At 44.3% G+C, this 18,797-nt stretch overlaps 1 protein-coding gene across 1 annotated transcript in view; it reads left to right on the top strand.

The window, feature by feature from the left end:
* Positions 1-18,797, top strand: part of PAPPA (pappalysin 1) — a 245,699-nt gene that overhangs the window by 188,240 nt on the left and 38,662 nt on the right. Inside the window, exons 14-17 of the mRNA XM_050759620.1 lie at positions 2,554-2,722; positions 5,022-5,205; positions 10,548-10,758; positions 11,483-11,654. Of these exons, the coding sequence (XP_050615577.1) occupies positions 2,554-2,722; positions 5,022-5,205; positions 10,548-10,758; positions 11,483-11,654 (736 nt within the window). The remainder of the gene's footprint in view (positions 1-2,553; positions 2,723-5,021; positions 5,206-10,547; positions 10,759-11,482; positions 11,655-18,797) is intronic.

Below are 18,797 nucleotides of genomic sequence, written 5' to 3'. Positions count from 1 at the left end.
CTCCACAGTTACAGCCTCTTTGAGGTCTCTACATGGTACAACGCTGAGGCTGTCAGGACTAAGAAAAAAGGGCTGAGAATTGGAGTTGTCTCAACAAGTGTTCCTTAATGCCAGTTGCCCTGCATTTCAGAAGGAGAGTATTGGAGAACTGCAAAGCTCCCATCAGTGAGGGTCTGAGACCTAAATTAAATGCTTGTCTTTTTCTGGGTATTTTAAAAAGTAAATTGGTTTGTGATATGTTTTGGAAGCTTTTAGCTCCCCCCGCCTCCAGACTTTATTTCTCACTATGCTTTTGAGCAGAGGATAGAGAACAGGAATAGGTCACAGTAAAACCCTTAGTTGGGTATCGTGAAACTGAGAGAAAACAAAAACAAACAAACAAACAAAAGTGCAAAACTTTTCTGACACTGGTTTGGCCAAAATGTCTCCCTGTCTCCTAGATAAAAACGGGAACATAAAAGCCTTGAGGTTCTGGATGCAAATCTACCCATCTGGGCATACGATAGGCCAGGTGTTGGGGGTAGACACAGTCAGAGAGGCAAAAGTCAGAGAAAACTGCCCCTTAGAAGCTTTTAGCGTTAGGCAGAATCAACCTCTTTAAAGTGTTTAAGAGCTATTGCAAGGCACCATCACCATTGGTTTCTTGCCATTTAGGAAACATCTGCAATGAATTTTTATTGGCACTGCAAAGTACACCAAGATGAAATAGGCATTTTCTCTGCCCTCAAGGACATTCTAGTCCAGAAACATGGGACAAGGTTAACAACAAGGCCTTTGGAGTCACCTCTCTGGATGAGCACTTAAACAAGTAACGTAATCTTGCCAGTCCCCAATTTATCCAACTGTAAAATGAGTAACACTTAGCTCATAGGGTTGTTGTAAGGATGGAGTGAGCTCACGTATATAAGCAATCAGCAAATAGTAACTAATATTATTGAGTGCTTGCCTAACTGTAATACAAGGGGAATGATCATCCAAGAATGAGGATTTTATGCTGTTTCTGTTTGCATCCTTAAAGATTAGCCTGCAATCTGGTATGTTCCACTGGCACTGAGGAACTGAGTTTTTAATACATCAAACATGAGACAACAGCCTTAGAGAAAGAAGGGTAGAATACCCATGAGGGTGCTTGCCAAGGGACACAAGGGAAAGCTTCCTATGGAAACTTGCATGATGCTTAGACCTAAAGAACGGTGGAATTCAGACTGGCAGAAAGGTAGAATTCAGAGTTGCAGCAAGATGCAAGTCATAGTCTCCGTACAACTCCACTAATGATGTGTAAGTTACTTCACAGTTTATAAAAGACTGCTACCTCCATCATCTCAGTTGAGTCTCGTGGCTGTATTAGGTTGGCCAAATTTGAGAGTATACTGAATCTCAGAGATGTGATGTACCTTGCCAACTAGGTAATAGAGCATAGGTGTATTTATAACATCAGCTACCACTTTTATTTATTTATTTATTTATTTATTTATTTATTTATTTTGAGATGGAGTTTCACTCTTGTTGCCCAGGCTAGAGTGCAATGGTGCAATCTCAGCTCACTGCAACCTCCGCCTCCTAAGTTCAAGCTATTCTCCTGCCTCAGCCTCCTGAGTAGCTGGGATTACAGGTGCGCGCCACCACGCCCAGCTAATTTTTTTTTTTTCTTAGTAGAGACAGGGTTTTACCATGTTGGTCAGCCTGGTCCTAAACTCCTGACCTCATGGTCCGCCAAACTCAGCCTCCCAAAGTGCTGGGATTACAGGCGTAAGCCACCGTGCCCGGCCCAGCTACCACTTATTGAGTGCTTAGCATATGCCAGGAGTTCTGCTATGCATTTTTTTCTAAACTGATTTAATTCTCAAAATGGTCCTTGTAAGTGGGTACTCATAAAATACAAAAAGGGCCGGGCGCGGTGGCTCAAGCCTGTAATCCCAGCACTTTGGGAGGCCGAGACGGGCGGATCATAAGATCAGGAGATCGAGACCATCCTGGCTAACACGGTGAAACCCCGTCTCTACTAAAAAATACAAAAAACTAGCCGGGCGAGGTGGCGGGCGCCTGTAGTCCCAGCTACTCGGGTGGCTGAGGCAGGAGAATGGCGTGAACCCGGGAGGCGGAGCTTGCAGTGAGCTGAGATCTGGCCACTGCACTCCAGCCTGGGAGACAGAGTGAGGCTCCGTCTCAAAAAAAAAAAAAAAAGAAAAGAGTTTTTGCTCAACCTGGTGCCTGATAGAAAAATTCAATAAATATTCACTGTAATCATGATGATCCCCTTCTCACAAATGGAAAAACTGAGGCTATTCAAGGTTTAAATCTTGATAATGTGCAAAGCTTTCAACTGGCAAGATTTGAACTCTGGTTTGTCTGTTGCCATACCTTGTGCTCTTAATGAGAAATTTTATTCACTGCCTCTAGGGTCATCTTTACCCTAGCCAGCACCTCTTTCTGTCCACAGTCTCAAGCCCCCTGAAATCTTGGAGAAAGAGGCTCTTAGCCTTTATCTTCCAACTGAGTGTGGCTGTCCTGTGAGGAGACTCCTTCTTCCCCTTTTGTTTCTTTCCTCCCCAGCTGCGTGCACTTCGCATGTGAGAGCACTGACTGCCCAGAGCTGGATGTGGAGAATGCTTCTCTCAATTGCTCCAGCAGCGACCGCTACCACGGCGCCCAGTGTACTGTGAGCTGCCGGACAGGCTACGTGCTCCAGATACGGCGGGATGATGAGCTGATCAAGAGCCAGGTATGTGCAGGTGCTGAGCTCAGAGCCTCTCTGCAGCCCAGAGAAGGCTTACTGGGTGTTGAACATGTTCTCTGCTAAATACCCAGCAGCACTTAAAATAGTGCTGCCACACAGTAGGTGCTCAATAAATATTTATTGATTAAATGAATGAGTGAATGAATCAATTAACCAAGCAAGCAGTCTGGAATCTCTAAGAAAAAGGGTTCCTGTGCTGACTGGTGTTCTACACAATACTTGCCAGTGTTTTTGTATAGGTTGCAAATACTCAGACCATGGGGCTGAGTATTTTGGAATGAATATCTTACAGTCAGAACTCTGACATAATTGAATGGGCTGCTTTAGGACGAGGTGAGCCCTGTCAATGAGATGTTCATTCATTCACTAATTCATTACATACAAAGCATCTGTTCACTGGAAATTGGATGCTATACTAAGTGCTAAAGAAGAGGAAGCCATTAAGACAAACCAAGTCCCTCCTCTGAAGGAGCTTCATGCCTAGTGGTGGAGGGAAAGTCAGACAACTCATTAATAATGACCGCACTGTGTGGTAAATGCTGTCAAGGGAAGTGTAGGGTGTTGTGGAGGTACAGGGAGATTCAAGGGAGGTGCCTGGGAAAAGTGACATGGATCAGCAAAGGGGTGTGTGTTGGGGAGAAGGAAGAAATATATAAATATATGCACTAGGCACAGGCATGGATAGTATGTGGAAGCACATTGATGAGGGAAAAAAAAAAAACATGCCACAGATTGTTTGTTTGTGTGTTTTCTTTTTCTATACTCACCCAAGCAATGAGGCTGGAAGGGCCAGCTGAATCCACTGGTGCAGGGCCCTGTCAGTTTTGTCAGGAAGTGTGGGGTTGATCTTTAGGACAACAGGGAGCTGTTGCAGGAAGTGACATGGTCAGATCCTGGTGACAAAGTCTCTTCTAGATACTCTATGTAGGTGTAGCTTGGAGTTCAGCAGTAAGACTGGTAGCAGGGAGACCCCCTCAGTCATCAAAGGAGTCATGGAAGATAGGACGTGTCCTGCATGAGATTAGTGGTAGTGAATGATTTGGAGTGATGTGACAGAATGTTCCTTCAGCAAGATGGTGCTATAATGTCCCAGGTGGGGCATGGGGGAGTGGGACAGGTTGTCCTGGGATTTGAGGATTTCCGTCAGTAAATGTAGCATTTTCCAGGGCTGGCCAGTGGACTTTGCCTTCAAACTGCAAGCACACAGGGCACATTCTTCATTGTTGGGAATGCCTATTTGTACAGAACTTCTGGACTTGCTCTTCTTAGACACCTACTTCTGTGTGTCAGACTTGGCAGGCCTGAACTCCTGTAGAAACAATGAAACTGTTTTGGCAGTGAGGGACCTCACTCAAGCACACATCCCTTTGATGTGTGCTTAAGAGGGAAAATGTCCTTGCTTTTAAAATCCCAGATCAACATTTGGCATCTCCAGTCTCTAGGATTTAGTGGCTTCCTCCTTGAATGAAAGCCTCCAGGCTGCAATGATTGTCCATCCCTTGGCTCCGTAGCATGGCCTTGCCCTCCGCCCAGCTCTGCCATCTTGTAGTTCGGTTCAAATCTCCATTTACTCTTTCATTTTTCCTAGGCTTTTTCTGACTTTGTGCCTTTCTCTCTTGACTATTGAGCCACTAAATCTCAGAGTAGGGAGTGGATCTTTGAGCAGTTCTTGAGTTCAATCCATCCATTTTGCCAAAGGGAGAACTCAAGTAAGGAAAGGAACTTGCCTGTGGTCTGATAACATGGAGGAAAAACATCCAGGTGTCCTATAGCCATGGAGAGTGCCTACTGTGTGCCAAGCACTACAACAGGTTCCTAGTAACTCCCCTAGAGCTAATAAAAGACACAAAAATCAACACTTGATGTCCTACCATTGAACTGTATTTCACAGTCTGTTTTGTGAAAGAAGTCATCATGCCCTTTGAGGTCTTAAAACCTCAAGATTCTCACAGTGAAATGGAAATCATGATCTGGGAGACTCTATAGACAGCAGTTAAGAGCATAGCCTTTGGACTCAAGTCCGACTTATCCTTTTTCCAGCTGGTTAACTTAAGGCTGATCATGTAATGTCTCAGAGTCTCAGTCTCTGTGTCTTTAATTGAGAACTGAAATATCTAATTCATGCAATTATTGGGATCATTAAAAGTGAGCTAACGTTAAACACTAAGCATTGGTCTCCTAGTACCTGGACGAGACTCTGAGCTGTCACCTTGGGAAGAAGGGTATTTCTCCACATCTAGGGCTCAGTCTGCCACTCCTCACTATGCACGCCTCTGCCTTTCAGATGGGACCCAGCGTCACAGTGACCTGTACAGAGGGCAAGTGGAATAAGCAGGTGGCCTGTGAGCCAGTGGACTGCAGCATCCCAGACCACCATCATGTCTACGCTGCCTCCTTCTCCTGCCCTAATGGTACCACCTTTGGCAGTCAGTGTTCCTTCCAGTGCCGTCACCCTGCACAATTGAAAGGTATCAAGAACGCCTTCCCCAGCTCAGCCTTCCTCTGTCTATGGGAAACCTAGAGGCTACATCCAGGCTCTCTTTCTGGCTCTCAAACACCAAGAGTGGGATGGGGTTTTATCTGTGCTCCTGACTTCTTCCTACCAATTGTGTTTATGTAAACTGCCCTGCTGTGAAGATAAGAAAGAAAAAAGAGAGTACGGATAATTATGACAGTGAAGCCCTTTCCAAGACCTTGGAAATCTTGCAAAAAAGAAAAGAAAGAGAGGATAAAAGTGAAGGAGGGAGGGAAGAAGGAAGAGAGAAAAAGAAAAAAGAGTTGCATTTGGAACTGATGAAATGAATTCACTCGTATGATTAGGGCCAGTAAGCCTTACGAAGTAAGTGTTACTATTATTCCCATTTCACACCAAGCCTCAGAGGGTTTAAAGAACTTGCCCAAGGCTGCACCATCAGTGGTGGGGACCATATTGAAGCCCAGGTCTGTCTTTCTCCAATGCTGGCTGCTACTTATCAAGAGGGGCCAGCTAGGCAGAGAAGAGCAGATATGGACAGGAAGCATCTGGCATCCTCCTGAGCGAGGCACCAGGGCTATTGAGGGGAATAAGACTCTGGCATACCGGAGGTCACATTTTAGAAAAAAGTGAGTAGCTGACCTGGGTGTCCTAGAATGCTGGGATTAGATGTGGAATGTATTAATAACTCCAGACTAGGAAATCACACTTCTCTCAATCAATCAGAGGCCTTTGGGAAAGGGAAGTGCATAAATTAGCATTGATTATTACAGCCCTCATTGTGGCTAATAATAATCGTTAATCAAAACAATGCATATCCTTCCGCTGCCAACTGTGGTTAGGGAAGAGTGACCTGGCTGGGGAGACAAGGCCTTAGGAGGACCATCATTCTAATAGTTGGTGATCCCAACTTTGCTTTTCCTTTGACTGGGCAAAGGTCCTGCCGCCTTTTTCTTGAACTTGATATTGGCACCTAATTTGCCCTCCTACCCTTATCTCAAGCCAGGGGGTAAAGAGGTGATCAATGTCACCTTTCCTTCTTTTACTTGCTTCTCTTTCCTCCTTTCTACATTTTGTTTTTTCTTTGATCATAACATAGTTTAAACAAAAAGAACAATAATTTTTTAAAAACATATTTTATTTTAAGTTCAGGAGTGCATGTGCAGGTTTGTTATATAGGTAAATTTGTGTCATGGAGGTTCATTGTACCGATTATTTTATCACTCGGGTATGAAGCCTGCCTTAATACGCTTTAGCCATTTTTCCTGATCTTCTACCTCCTCCCACCCCCTTCCCTGTGAATAGGCCCCAGTGTTGGTTGTTCTGCTCTATGTGTCCATGTGTTCTCATTATTTAGCTCTCACTTATAAGTGAGAAGATGTGGTATTTGATTTTTGGTCCTGCATTAGTTTGCTAAGGATGATGGCCTCCAGCTTCATCCACGTTCCTGCAAAGGATATGATCTCATTCTTTTGTATGGCCACATAGTATTTCATGGTATATATGTACCACATTTCCTTTATTCAGTCTATCATTGATAGGCATTTAGGTTGATTCCATGTCTTTGCTATTGTGAATAGTAAAAGCACTAATTTTAAACAGTCAATAAATAATAATGATAATGACCAGCTTGAAATCCTTCCTGCCCTCAGTTTTTGCCCCACCTGGCCCTCTCCTCTATTCTTACCTCTTGTTCTTCTTAATCTGTCTTATTCCTCTGTAACTTCTGTTAAAGTCTACCCCTTACCAAGTCAACCCCTCTGTTCCTTGCAATCTCCCCGTACCAGCCCTTGGCTAATGTAGCCTCTCGATTGAGTGCTTGTCTTTATTCCAGTCCAGCTGTTGCATTTTTGTTTCCTCCAAACAATATAGTGGCCAATATTATTTCACATTCTAACATGCTAGAGATGGACAAGAACTCAGAGATGGCTTTGGTTTAGGGACAAACAAGTTTGGTGATTTGTTCAAGGTCACAGGTAAATTCATACTTTATGCATTCAACAAATGAATACCAAGGACCCGCTATGTGCTCAGCAGTAGGCTAGGCTCTAGGAGTAAAGAAGGTACAAGATACAGCCCTTGCCTTAGGATCTAGAAAGTGCCAACAACATGAGGCAAGTGTTTAGAATACCAGATTGAAGGTCTGAATTTCTCTCCTTGAGTTCTGTTCTATGTTAATTTCAATCTTTATGGCACTCCAAAAGAGACTCAATCTCCTGGGTAATCTTTTAAATGAAGTAATAAAAATAAGTACCTCTCTTTTGACACTGCTACAAGTTCACAATTATTTTAATGCTCATTAGAGATTGGAATTTCCTTAGCCACATTTGTAGAAAGGCTGAGCAGGATGTATTTGTCTGCATTAAAAGATGAACAAGTGAACTTACAGAGTCCCAAAACTTGATGGAACCTAATCTCTAATATCAACACCTCTACCAAGAGATATTACCCTCTACCAGGAATTTCAGGCTCAGACATGCCTTCACTTCATGTCTTGAATCATGTTCCCCCAGGAAATACAGTGGGGGAATGAGGGCAGAAGACATGGAACTGACAAAAGTCAACAGGTTCTCTTCTAAAGCCAGTTGCCACTGTGGGCAACTAGAGCTCAGTCCCTCTGGGAAACTCTAGGAGACAGTGGAGAACATGCCTCAGAGTTATTGCAACTCTGGAAACTGGCACATGAATCCAACAACTCCACCATTAGTTTAGTGGTGCTTCCAGGGGCATTAATTCCTTGGTACTTTAAACTCGCCCTACATATGGACAGAGTAAGCATCCATGACCAGTATAACAAGCCTCAGGCAGAGAGTTGGCAGTGCAGTAAGCATCTTTCACAGCATACAGGCCAGTGCCAAGAAGACAAAGGAAGGGCACATCATGTATCATACGCTACTTTCTTCAAAGCCACATTGTAGATGCAGGGTAGTGGCTACAGCTGGTGCACGGAAATACTGCCCGGCTGAAAACTCTCTTGGAGTTTGTTGCAGGGATGGGGGGACATATCCATGGTCCTGAATCACCAGTGCCTGCTTTAGCTGTGGTGCACTGCTAACTCATATTCACCCTCTTCCAGAAAGCACATTTCTGGTTTGCATTTTCTCTCTTGATTAGCATTTTGGAATCTTTATGTTCTCCTGTCACAGAAGAACCATTACTTTCACTTCATAATTTACAATATACAAAGGTAATACAATGTACTTTTTTAGAGTCCCAACACCTTTTCCGCAGATATGTTATCTCTCTTGGGCAATTTGAAGAGAGTGTGCTTCCTGTACTTTTTATACAGCTCCCCTTCTCACTAACCTTGTGCTTTACCTGGGCACCCCAAAGCAATGACTGCCCCGATTGCAAGGGCAGTGCAAAAAGAAGTTTGTAGACCCTGGTATTCCGGATGCTTCTATGCTTCTATGGAAACCAAATGAATCACCTTTCCGCACACTTTACTCTTTTTACTTGATGTTAAAATATCTATAGTTGTCAGTCTCACAGTTTATCAATGTGGAATCCCCTCTGGGGTTTACAGACACCAATCTGCCTTGTGCTAACCGGATGAATCATACTGACGAAGAAGAAAAATGACAAAAATGAGAAGGAGTAAGTGGAGAAGCATATATAAAATTGCAAAGTACTTTCTCCCCTTTCTTCCTTTTCCTGCTTTTTCTTCATAGTACTTGGCACCTTCTGGCACGCTAAGTAGTATACTTTTTAGGATAACTTATTGTACTCCTCCCTGTTCCACTAGATTACAAGCTTCAAGAGAGCAGAGCTATTTCTATTTTGTTTTATTTTATTTTGTTCACTGCTTTTCCTTCAACATATAAAAGTATCTGGTGCAGAATAAGCACTAAATAGATGTTGGTTGAATGAATGAAGACTTCTGTGAAGATTCTTTCAGAGCTACTAATGAAGATGAAAAGAAGAAGGAAAGTGGGAGGAAGTGGGGAAGTGAAGGAAGGAAAGGAGGGAAGAAGGAAAGAAGGAAAAAAGTTAAGAAGCAAATGAAGACATTGACAACACTTTCATGGGCACTTTTCATAAATGTTGTTTTATTTCATCTTCTGAGCACCCTGAAAGGCAGAAGCAATTGTTTGCTTTTCACAGATCGGAAAATTGAGATTTGATGCTTCCAGAATGAATAATAAAAGCCCTGCTGATCATATGTAGTAGCCAACTTCCCATTAAAAACAACCATCTCTGTAGTTAGACAGAATTTGTTTTGAACCTCAGTTTTGTCTTTTGCCAACTAGAATAACTTGGTCGAGTCACCTCTTTCTGAGTCTTCATTTCCAAATAAAGACTGTCATACTAAATGCACTGTTTATTGTGAGAATAAATGAGATTGCATATCAGAAGCCCTCGGGACACAGTAACAGCTCAATAAGTCCTCGGTACACAGTAACTGCTCAATAAATGTCAGTTTTCTCCCTACCACTCCACCCCTCCAACCTGCAACTCCCTGAGCTTCCCAAATGCTTCAAGCCCTGGTTGTCAACACCATTCAGTAATAACCAGGAAGAGGAGAGTTTGGTGGAGAAATACAAGTTTAGGCCCTCCTCTATTTGTCTCGGGAAGGTTTTAGGCAGGCTGTGCCTCGATAATATATGAGCTGGCAGTGAAAAGCCTAACTCCTGTGTTTTACTTTTATTTGCAACGTTCCCCTTCAGACCAGCTTCCCGATGGCAATCAGCACTCTGTCAGAGCTGGCACAGGCTACGGGGGAAGTGCTGCTCTTTCAGCTGCTTTGGCAAAGCTTCACTGAGCACCAGGACCTGAACAGAAAATCAAACCTCCTGATAACACAATGCTGTCATTTCCAGGCATTGCTGTTGGGAGCTGGGGGAGGTGGTAAGCAGGACAGATACAGGGGTGCTGGGCCCAGGGGGAGAGTGGCAGCTTGACGTTATACACTCACTGATATCAGAGTTTGCTGTAGTTTCTGGTATGAGCTTTTGCTGCCAACTATTAGAAGGCAAGTTCCTCCATCTCTGTGTTCAGATGCCCACTTGTAAAGTAAGAAAGATGGATTCAAGGATTGTGAATGTGTCTTTTCTATGCAGCAGAAGAGGCTCAGGATCAGAAGTCAGAAGCCTTGGATTTTAATTCACTGTAGACATGGGGGTAATTCACTCCCCCCATTTAGATCTCCTCTTCTTTGTGGCAGCTCTCTTGATCTCCCTAGGCTCCTCAGTTGGAAGTAGAAGGGGTTGGAATTCCACATAAGGGATCTCCTGGTTTGTCAAGTCAGCTAAAATCCAAGTGGCTATGCATTAGCTTGGCTAGCTTGGCTATCAGAGACTCCTCCCTCCTCTATCCCTGCTTGCCCTTGTCTTCCAGGCAACAACAGCCTCCTGACCTGCATGGAGGATGGGCTGTGGTCCTTCCCAGAAGCCCTGTGTGAGCTCATGTGCCTCGCTCCACCCCCCGTGCCCAATGCAGACCTCCAGACCCCCCGGTGCCGAGAGAATAAGCACAAGGTGGGCTCCTTCTGCAAATACAAATGCAAGCCTGGATACCATGTGCCTGGATCCTCTCGGAAGTCAAAGAAGTAAGTGGGGTTGGAAATGCAAACTCATGGGCTCTGGGAGGACAAGTTAGGTTCAAATGCCTCGCACTCATTTCTTCACTGGAGGCAATGCCTGCCATTCATCCCATTCTGTTCTGTGAGAAGCTAGAAGGATTTGTTAATAATATTAGCTTTGGGTCAAACAGAACAAACTTTAAGTTTCAGCTTGGCTGCCTAATGGCGATGTGATCTCAGACAAGTGACTTTACTTCTCTGCACTTCCTTTTTTTTTTTTTTTTTTTTTTTTTTTTTTTTTTTTTTTTTTAGCAATAAGAAAGGTACGATAATAACAGTTACAACATAAGGTTCCTATGAAGAACAAATGAACATGTGCATGTAAAGTGTTCACAACGTGCTTTGCACATAGTAGTTGTTCAGTAAATGGTGGATAATCATAGCATCATGGTTCTAACACCCATCAGAACACTCTGTAAAAAAGGGGAGAGAACCTGGGGCTGGAAGGGCCTGAGTTTTGTGTCAATCTACATGTAGCTGGAAGCCTGACATTTCTGCCTGCTCTTGCTAAAAGAGTTCTGTGGATGAATTATCCTTAATCCCTACACAGGCCCCACCACCACCCAATAGGTCAGGTGGGGAATCAAAAATAGGAAATAGGAAATGGGGGCCCAGCTGGTGGTGTTCATGCAGGGCATGGATCTAGCCAATTGGTCCTTGAGATGTCTCCTCTTTGATCCTTTCCTTGAAGACGGGCCTTCAAGACTCAGTGTACCCAGGATGGCAGCTGGCAGGAGGGAGCTTGTGTTCCTGTAACCTGTGACCCACCTCCATCAAAATTCCACGGGCTCTACCAGTGCACTAATGGCTTCCAGTTCAACAGTGAGTGTAGGATCAAGTGTGAAGACAGCGACGCCTCCCAGGTAAGCGTCCTGGAACTTGAGGTTGATACCATTGTCCCTTTCCTTTCTGCTTACCAAAAACTAGCCTATACTTCAGGAACCACTTTCTCCAAGAGACTGTCTAACTAGGCTCAAGTTGTATAATGGCAGTGTCAACAGTGCAGAAGTTAAGAAACTGGGCTCTAATTATCTACTTTCATAATCTCTCTGAACCTCATTTTCCTACCTGCAATACCATATTTTATTTGCTCAGAGATTCTTAGCTTTGAATTTTTTTAAGCATTGGAACTTTTATGAAGGAAATCATACATGGAATCCCAATGTATGAAGTTGATAAAAGTTAAGTTCCTCAAACAGGAATGGCCAGGGCTCTTTTGCCAGTTTGCTACCACCATTACCACCCATGTTGGTCCTTGAAGTATTTAAAATCACAAGACTGCCACTATACTTAGACATCAATTGGCTCCTGAAGCATAAGGAAAAAGGGGACCATATTTAGATGAGAAGTACAGTTTTGAGAACACCGTGGAAGACAGGAAGAGCAGAAGGAGAAAGGTTTGAATTTTATCTCAATGCACATGTAACTGAGAGCAAGTCCAACACTTCTGCCTGCCTCTGCTGAAGGAATTTTCCTCAAATCCTACACATGCTCAAAAGGACAGTATGGGAATCAAGAATAGGAAAAAGAAACAAAAGGCTGAAAAAACCTTAAGTCCACAAGGAGCTCCATCTCCATCAAAGCAACCATGTAGAGTTGATAACCCAAGTCCTGCGTTTCACAGGTGTGCAAGGATCATCAGCCAGGTGGGGACAGATTTCAGTGCTGGCATCGTCTTCAATCAGTCTTTATTGGTCTTTGTTATTTCATATTAGCCTCCAAATACCAGGCACTACCAAACCACCGTTCTGAATCCCTCTCACTCCCTCCACATCCAAGCAATTACCGAGTCATACCCATTCTCCCACCACAGCATCTCCTGAAGCTGTTCTCTTTTGTCCCCAGTGCCACTACCCTGACTCAGGCCAACATCATCTCTTTGATGAGCCACCATGCAGCTTCTTGATCATTTTCCTGTTTTCATTGCTGTGCCTTCTTCACATTTCAGCCAGAGTGATTTGAGCAATTATGTTAATCTCTCTGAACCAGGAGCCCCCATCCCTTAGGATAAAGTCCCAACTCCTTAGGGTGGCATTTAAGACCCTTCCCCCATACCAATAAGATGGATCTTCCTTCCCCACCTCTGCATTCTCTACCTTAAAAAGAGTTATCCTTGTACCTTTTTCAGCTGCCTGACACCTCATCTTCCTTCGCAATTTAGCCTAGGCACGCTTTCCTGCGGGAGCCCTTCCTCAATGTCCCTTCCACTGCTGGGCTCCGTGGCCCTCCTCAGGTTTCCCCCATGCCCCTCCTCAGATTCCCCCTCACAGCATTGGCCACACTGCGTTGTCACTGCCTGCTTTCATTCCACATCCCCACACTAGGCTGTGAAACAGTCCTTCACTGCATCTGCACCCGTCCTTGTGCCTTCAGCACTTAGGACAGTGCCAGGCACCTAGTAGGTACTCAGGAAATGTCACCAGAACTAAGGGCAGGAGGAAGGACCACAATGAACATCAAAGGCAGGTTCCTCCTTTTACAGATGAGAAAACCAAGACTCAAAGAGGTTACTCAACTCCCCATGGTGACACAGCTGTCATCGGCCGAGTCACAGTCAGAATCCAGGTTCCCCTGTCTCCAACTGTAAATGGGCTGAGTCCAGTAGGCACCACCTGAGAATCCTGCTCTCATACATTCATGGCATCTGTGTCCATTCATGGGAGTCATTCCCATCCTTGACTGCCAGGGAGGCAGAAGCCAGTGCCGGAACAAACAAAGGCTAGAAATTACCATGGCCTCTTGCAGGCCGATCAGCTTCCCTCTCACTCCCTTACATAAAACTGTTGCTAACAGTTACCCAAACTGATGAGCCAAATAATATTCTGGCTGCGGTCATGTTATCAAACTGAAACTCAGCCTGCCTGGGGCCTTCCAAGTAACTTTCATGGCCAGTTTGTATTTAAAGGAGAAGAAAATGTAAATGTATCAGATGACTCAAGCAGCTCTGTTTGGCAACTAACGGAGAGGCTAGTCGCAAAGGAGCAGGGTATTGCTCGTCTGCTTAAAGAATGAGGGTGTGCGTGCCAAATGGACTCCTAATACAATTGACATTTCTACTTTGTACTGAAAATGAATTTCCTCTACCCTCAGACCAGGGGCCTGAGAGCCAAATCTAGTATTCACCTCAGATTCCCTCTTGCTGCCTATAAACATAGCAGAAATGCATGGCCCAGAGCATCTTGAATCAGCTTGTATGGAGCAGGGATTCTTTGCTTTCCAAACAAGTTTCAGATCCTGACAGGAAAGGACAAGGGCTATTGTAGGGGAGATTCACACACTCTCTTCCACTGCCACTAAAAGCAAATACAAACCTCACTTTATTCATTCTTTGGGAGCCAGTATAACACTGGATCTGTAGTTTGAGTTCAAATCCCAGCTTCATTACCTAGTCACTGGAGGCCAAGTTACTTAACTCTTTAAGCTTCACTTTCCTTGTATATAAAATGAGGAGAAAGAATACTACATACCTCATAGTTTGTTTGTGAAGATTAAATGAGGTAATGAAAATAGAGCATGTCTATGGGTACCCACTGGCCTTGTGCAGTGCAAAACCTATGCAATCATATGTGGTAGCCCTGGGGACTAGACAAATGAACTAGCCTGCTTTAAGGTCACTCCAGTGGTGAGACTCCCCTATGCTCTATGTGAGCTCCTGGAGGGCCTAGAAACACAACAGATCGCAACCTAGCCCTCTGCTGGCTAGCTCTAAATACTGAGAAGTTTTCTGTTCTCTGCATATGGCTAGTCAGTTTTCCCAGCACCATTCATTAAATAGGGAATCCTTTCCCCATTGCTTGTTTTTGTCAGATTTATCAAAGATCAGATGGTTGTACATGTGTGGAGTTATTTCTGAGGCCTCTGTTCTATTCTATGGTCTATATATCTGTTTTGGTACCAGTACCATGCTGTTTTGGTTTCTGTAGCCTTGTGGTGTAGTTTGAAGTCAGGTAGTAGGATGCCTCCAGCTATGTTCTTTTTGCTTAAGATTGTCTTGGCTCTATGGGCTCTTTTTGACTTAAAACCTAGATAACAGTTTGATAGGTGCAGCAAACCACCATGGCACCTGTATACCCATGTAACAAACCTGCACGTTCTGCACATGTATCCCAGAACTTAAAGTAAAGCAAAAAAAAAAAACTGAGAAGGAGGCACCCATCCTGCATGAGGCCAGAGTGTGGAGTAAAGAGACCAGCATGAGCCGTAGTCAAACCCAGTCCCTTGCTTAAATAAACCTGTAGAATAAATAGTACTGTAGCTCCTGTAGACCAGCACTTCCCAGTAGAACTTTCTGCCGTGATACAAATGATCCATATCTGTGCAAATGATGACCACTAGCCGCGTGTAGCTATGGAGCACTTGAAACATGGTTGCAGCGAATGAGCAACAAAATGTTAACTTTTATTTAATTTAAAATATTCAAAGTTGAAGGTAAATAGCCATACTTGTACAGTGGCTACCATATCAGACAGTCCAGCTCTAGCACTTATGGTATTCTTGTCTGTTTAAACCAGCACAGAGAACCTTAATGATATCAGCTTTCTTTGTCTTTGTTTTTGAGTGTCTAATGTATACCAAGTTGCTGCTGCAGGCTTGCTCTCTTTTGACAGCTCACAACATACAGTTGGAAAAGAAACAGAATCCCCATTTTACAGATGCAGAAAGAAGGCCTGGGGAGGCTAAGTTCTTGCCCGTGGCGACAAAAGAGCAGGTGGTGGTCTTTCTGATCCCTAGCTCTGCTCTTTCCACTGCTCCCAACATTTTCAGGGCAGACCAGCAGCGAAAGGCAGAGATTTTATCCCCAGGGGGTGAGAAGCTACTCATCTCAGGGTTTAATGCAGCTCAGATGGCCCTAAGCTGGTTGATGAGATAACATAGGCCTGGCTCGCTGTGAGAAGCACTGTGGGGGCTTTATAGGTGATTCAGGGAGTGGCCAGCCTTGGGATGGGGACGGGGTCTTTGGAAGATGCATCAGCAGGGGAGGAAAAAAGCTAAAGGTGCTTTGTGGGCAAAGTGATGCACCTAATGATGGATTTCAGCAACTCAGCAGGAGCAAGAGAGAAAGGGTGTGGTGGAATCTACAACACACCCAGCTCATTGCACAGATCACAGAAGGTGTCTCTGAAAGCCTTTCTGCCACAAGGGGTGTAGACCTGCACTCTCCATTTGTGAGCCCTGCCAACGACGAGGTATGGCTCACATATGTGCAGTGCCTCAGCTAGGTTTTCATTTCCGGGTTGTTAAATGTTTGGCCAGCACCCAGGATGTCCTAGAGGAGTTCAGAAGAGTCACAGACCCATGTGATGTTAGAGGTAGGCAGGACCTCAGAGACCCCCACTGCAGCCCGCTTGTTTTACAGATGGGAGCCCTAAAGCCCAGAAAGGGAAAGAGACTTACCCTGAGTCGTACAAGCAGAGCCAGGTCTTAAACTACGTCACTTCGTAATTCACACTTTCCACTCATCCTCCCTCGTGGGGCAACATGTCACCCCTGTACCTACCTTGGAGGATACAAAACGCATAGGAGGGCATTGACTGGGAACAGAGACAAATGATTCACAGCAGTTGAAATATAACGAGCACTTACTACATGCCAGTCACTGGGATGAGCACTTTAGACTGATTGCTTCATTTAAGCCCCATGGCATCTGGCATTACTGCCCCATTTTACAGATGGGAAAGCTGGTGTAAACTGATTTGCCCTGTCTTATACAACCAGATGTGGTGGAACTGACACTCTTGTTATTAAGTCAGCATGCCTCCAAATCTTAGCCATCTAGCTCCTGCACTTGCTGCCTGGGTTTTTCTTGCTCGGATGCTGCTACATTTCTTCCTGCTATTATTTTGTTTATTTTCATGTCTTCTAAGGAGAAGAAACCTAATACTTCTCCCTCTTTCTTCCTCTTCTCTTCTTTTCCTTCATCCTACTAGGGTACAACAGCTTACAGTCAAGAGACATGGTTCTGACATTGGCAACCTCTCTGACTTGGGCACATTACCTCCCCTTTCTGGCTGCTGTCATTTCTAAAATGCACTGCTGGTGGGGTTTATTCTAAACTTCTCTTAGAGACAGTACAGTAGAGTGAGTAAGAACCTCATCTGACAATTACAGAGCTCAGTATGTGTGTTAGGCTTTAAATGCTTTATATAAATGGACTCATATGATCCTCACGATCACTCTCTCAGGTAGTAGACTCCATGCCCATTTAGCAATCAGGGAACTTGAGGAGGCATAGAGAAGTTAAAGAACGTCCCCAAATCTACCCAGCTGGGAAGTTGCCAAGCTTGCATTTGAATTCAGGCAGTTTGACTTACACCCAGGCTCTTAAAACTATGACACGAGCATCATTCGAAAACTCACTTCTTTGCTTTCTAACAGTCAGTTCCCAAGTCTGCAAAAATAATATAATTTCACTCTACTGTATTGTTCAAGTGATTTTTAAAGCACTGAGCATGTTATAGGTGTTTGATAATATTATTATATGCCTTCAGCTCTCTGTGGATCTGTGTAGCTAAAGCAGCAGGGAAGTTAGAGCTCAATATGCTCTTGTAAAAACAGATGCACAGGCACAGAGAGGCAAACTGTTTTGCTGAGAGATATTCAGTCCTCTTATAAGAGATTTCACCTTAGCATGAAGAATTGTACATTTGGAGTCAAACATAGTCAGTTCCCTGACAACACCCAGAAAAAGTACCCTCTGGTCTTCCCAGATTGCAGCTTCAATTATGCCAGATCTTCTCTGGTCAAACTAGACTCAGTCAGCAATAATCGACTATGAAGTTCTAAACCAGGTGGTAGGCAATTTCTGAATGCACTAGCATCTACTCTTAAAGAAGGATTTAAAAATCCAAAGAGGCTCCAGAAAGTCTGCTGTGCAGAGGGCACAGCAAGGGCAAAGATGTGGAGGTGGGAAAGCAAGAAAAGTTTGCAGGAGAAACAAAGCGATTCACTTGTCTAGAAGGAAGGATATGTACATAGCAAGAGATGGAGCCAGAAATGTCATCTGGATTCCACTGTAGAAGCCCTGAAGTGCCAACCTACCAGTATGCCTCGTTCTGAAGGCTAAGGTGTCTTAGCAAAAGGATGCTACATATTTTTAAAAGCAAATTTCGCAACACAAAGTACCAGATGAACTGGGCAGGAGAGAGATAAACCAATGGTAGCAAAACCAGTGCTTTATGCTCCCACCTTTCATTCATGGTGGGGCCTCCCCAGTGTGAAACTCCATGAGCAGACTCCGGCTACTTCTAATACCTTCTCTGTTACAAACTAAGCTCTCCAGCCAGCCCTGGCCCAAGTAGTGCTGAGGTCTGCAGCCCTTCAGGGGCTGGAAGCCAAATGCATCACAGGCCCAGGCCAAGGCTCCAGGAAATTGGGGTCAATTTCCTACTCCCCAGAGGGCCCAGGAGAATCATGGGGCCTAGAGCCTGGGGCTCTGAGAGGGAGAGTCTGGGTTCTTTGAAGCCACATGAAGCTGCGTAACTTTGCCATGAGCCCCTACAGAACCTCTGGGAGTGAACTCTGCAAGCCGCCTTGCAGCTGCATGCTCAAGATGGGCCACCCTTCTCCCAAGGCCAGAGAGGTTTCCATTGCAATTGCACCCTCCTTCTGCCGGCACAGGAGAGGCCTGGAAAGGGGCCCCTTTCTCTTCCAATCCTGTATCTTTGCAGCTGTTTTCTCACATAGGGGAGCCTCAGCTTACATCAGTTCTTTTAAGGAGTTTATTCATTTTCTCATGCATTCATTCATAATTTATTCCCTCATTCATTCATTTCTTCATTTACTCACTTGTACATTTATTTCCTCATCCACGCATTCATTTATTTTCTTATTTCTTAAAGAAATACATTCTATCACTCTCCACCAATTCTTGTTATGAACAAACAAGAATTAAACAAACAATTCTTGAATGAACAAAAATGTCTATTAAGTGATGAATGAATGCACTGAGTGGCCTGGACCTGTTAGGCATTGTGGAAGACCCTGAGGATAAAAGGTTGAATAGGACA

The sequence above is a fragment of the Macaca thibetana genome, chromosome 15 (assembly GCF_024542745.1).
Source record: "Macaca thibetana thibetana isolate TM-01 chromosome 15, ASM2454274v1, whole genome shotgun sequence".
Lineage (NCBI taxonomy): Eukaryota > Metazoa > Chordata > Mammalia > Primates > Cercopithecidae > Macaca > Macaca thibetana.
This window is presented reverse-complemented; position numbering and strand designations above follow the sequence as displayed.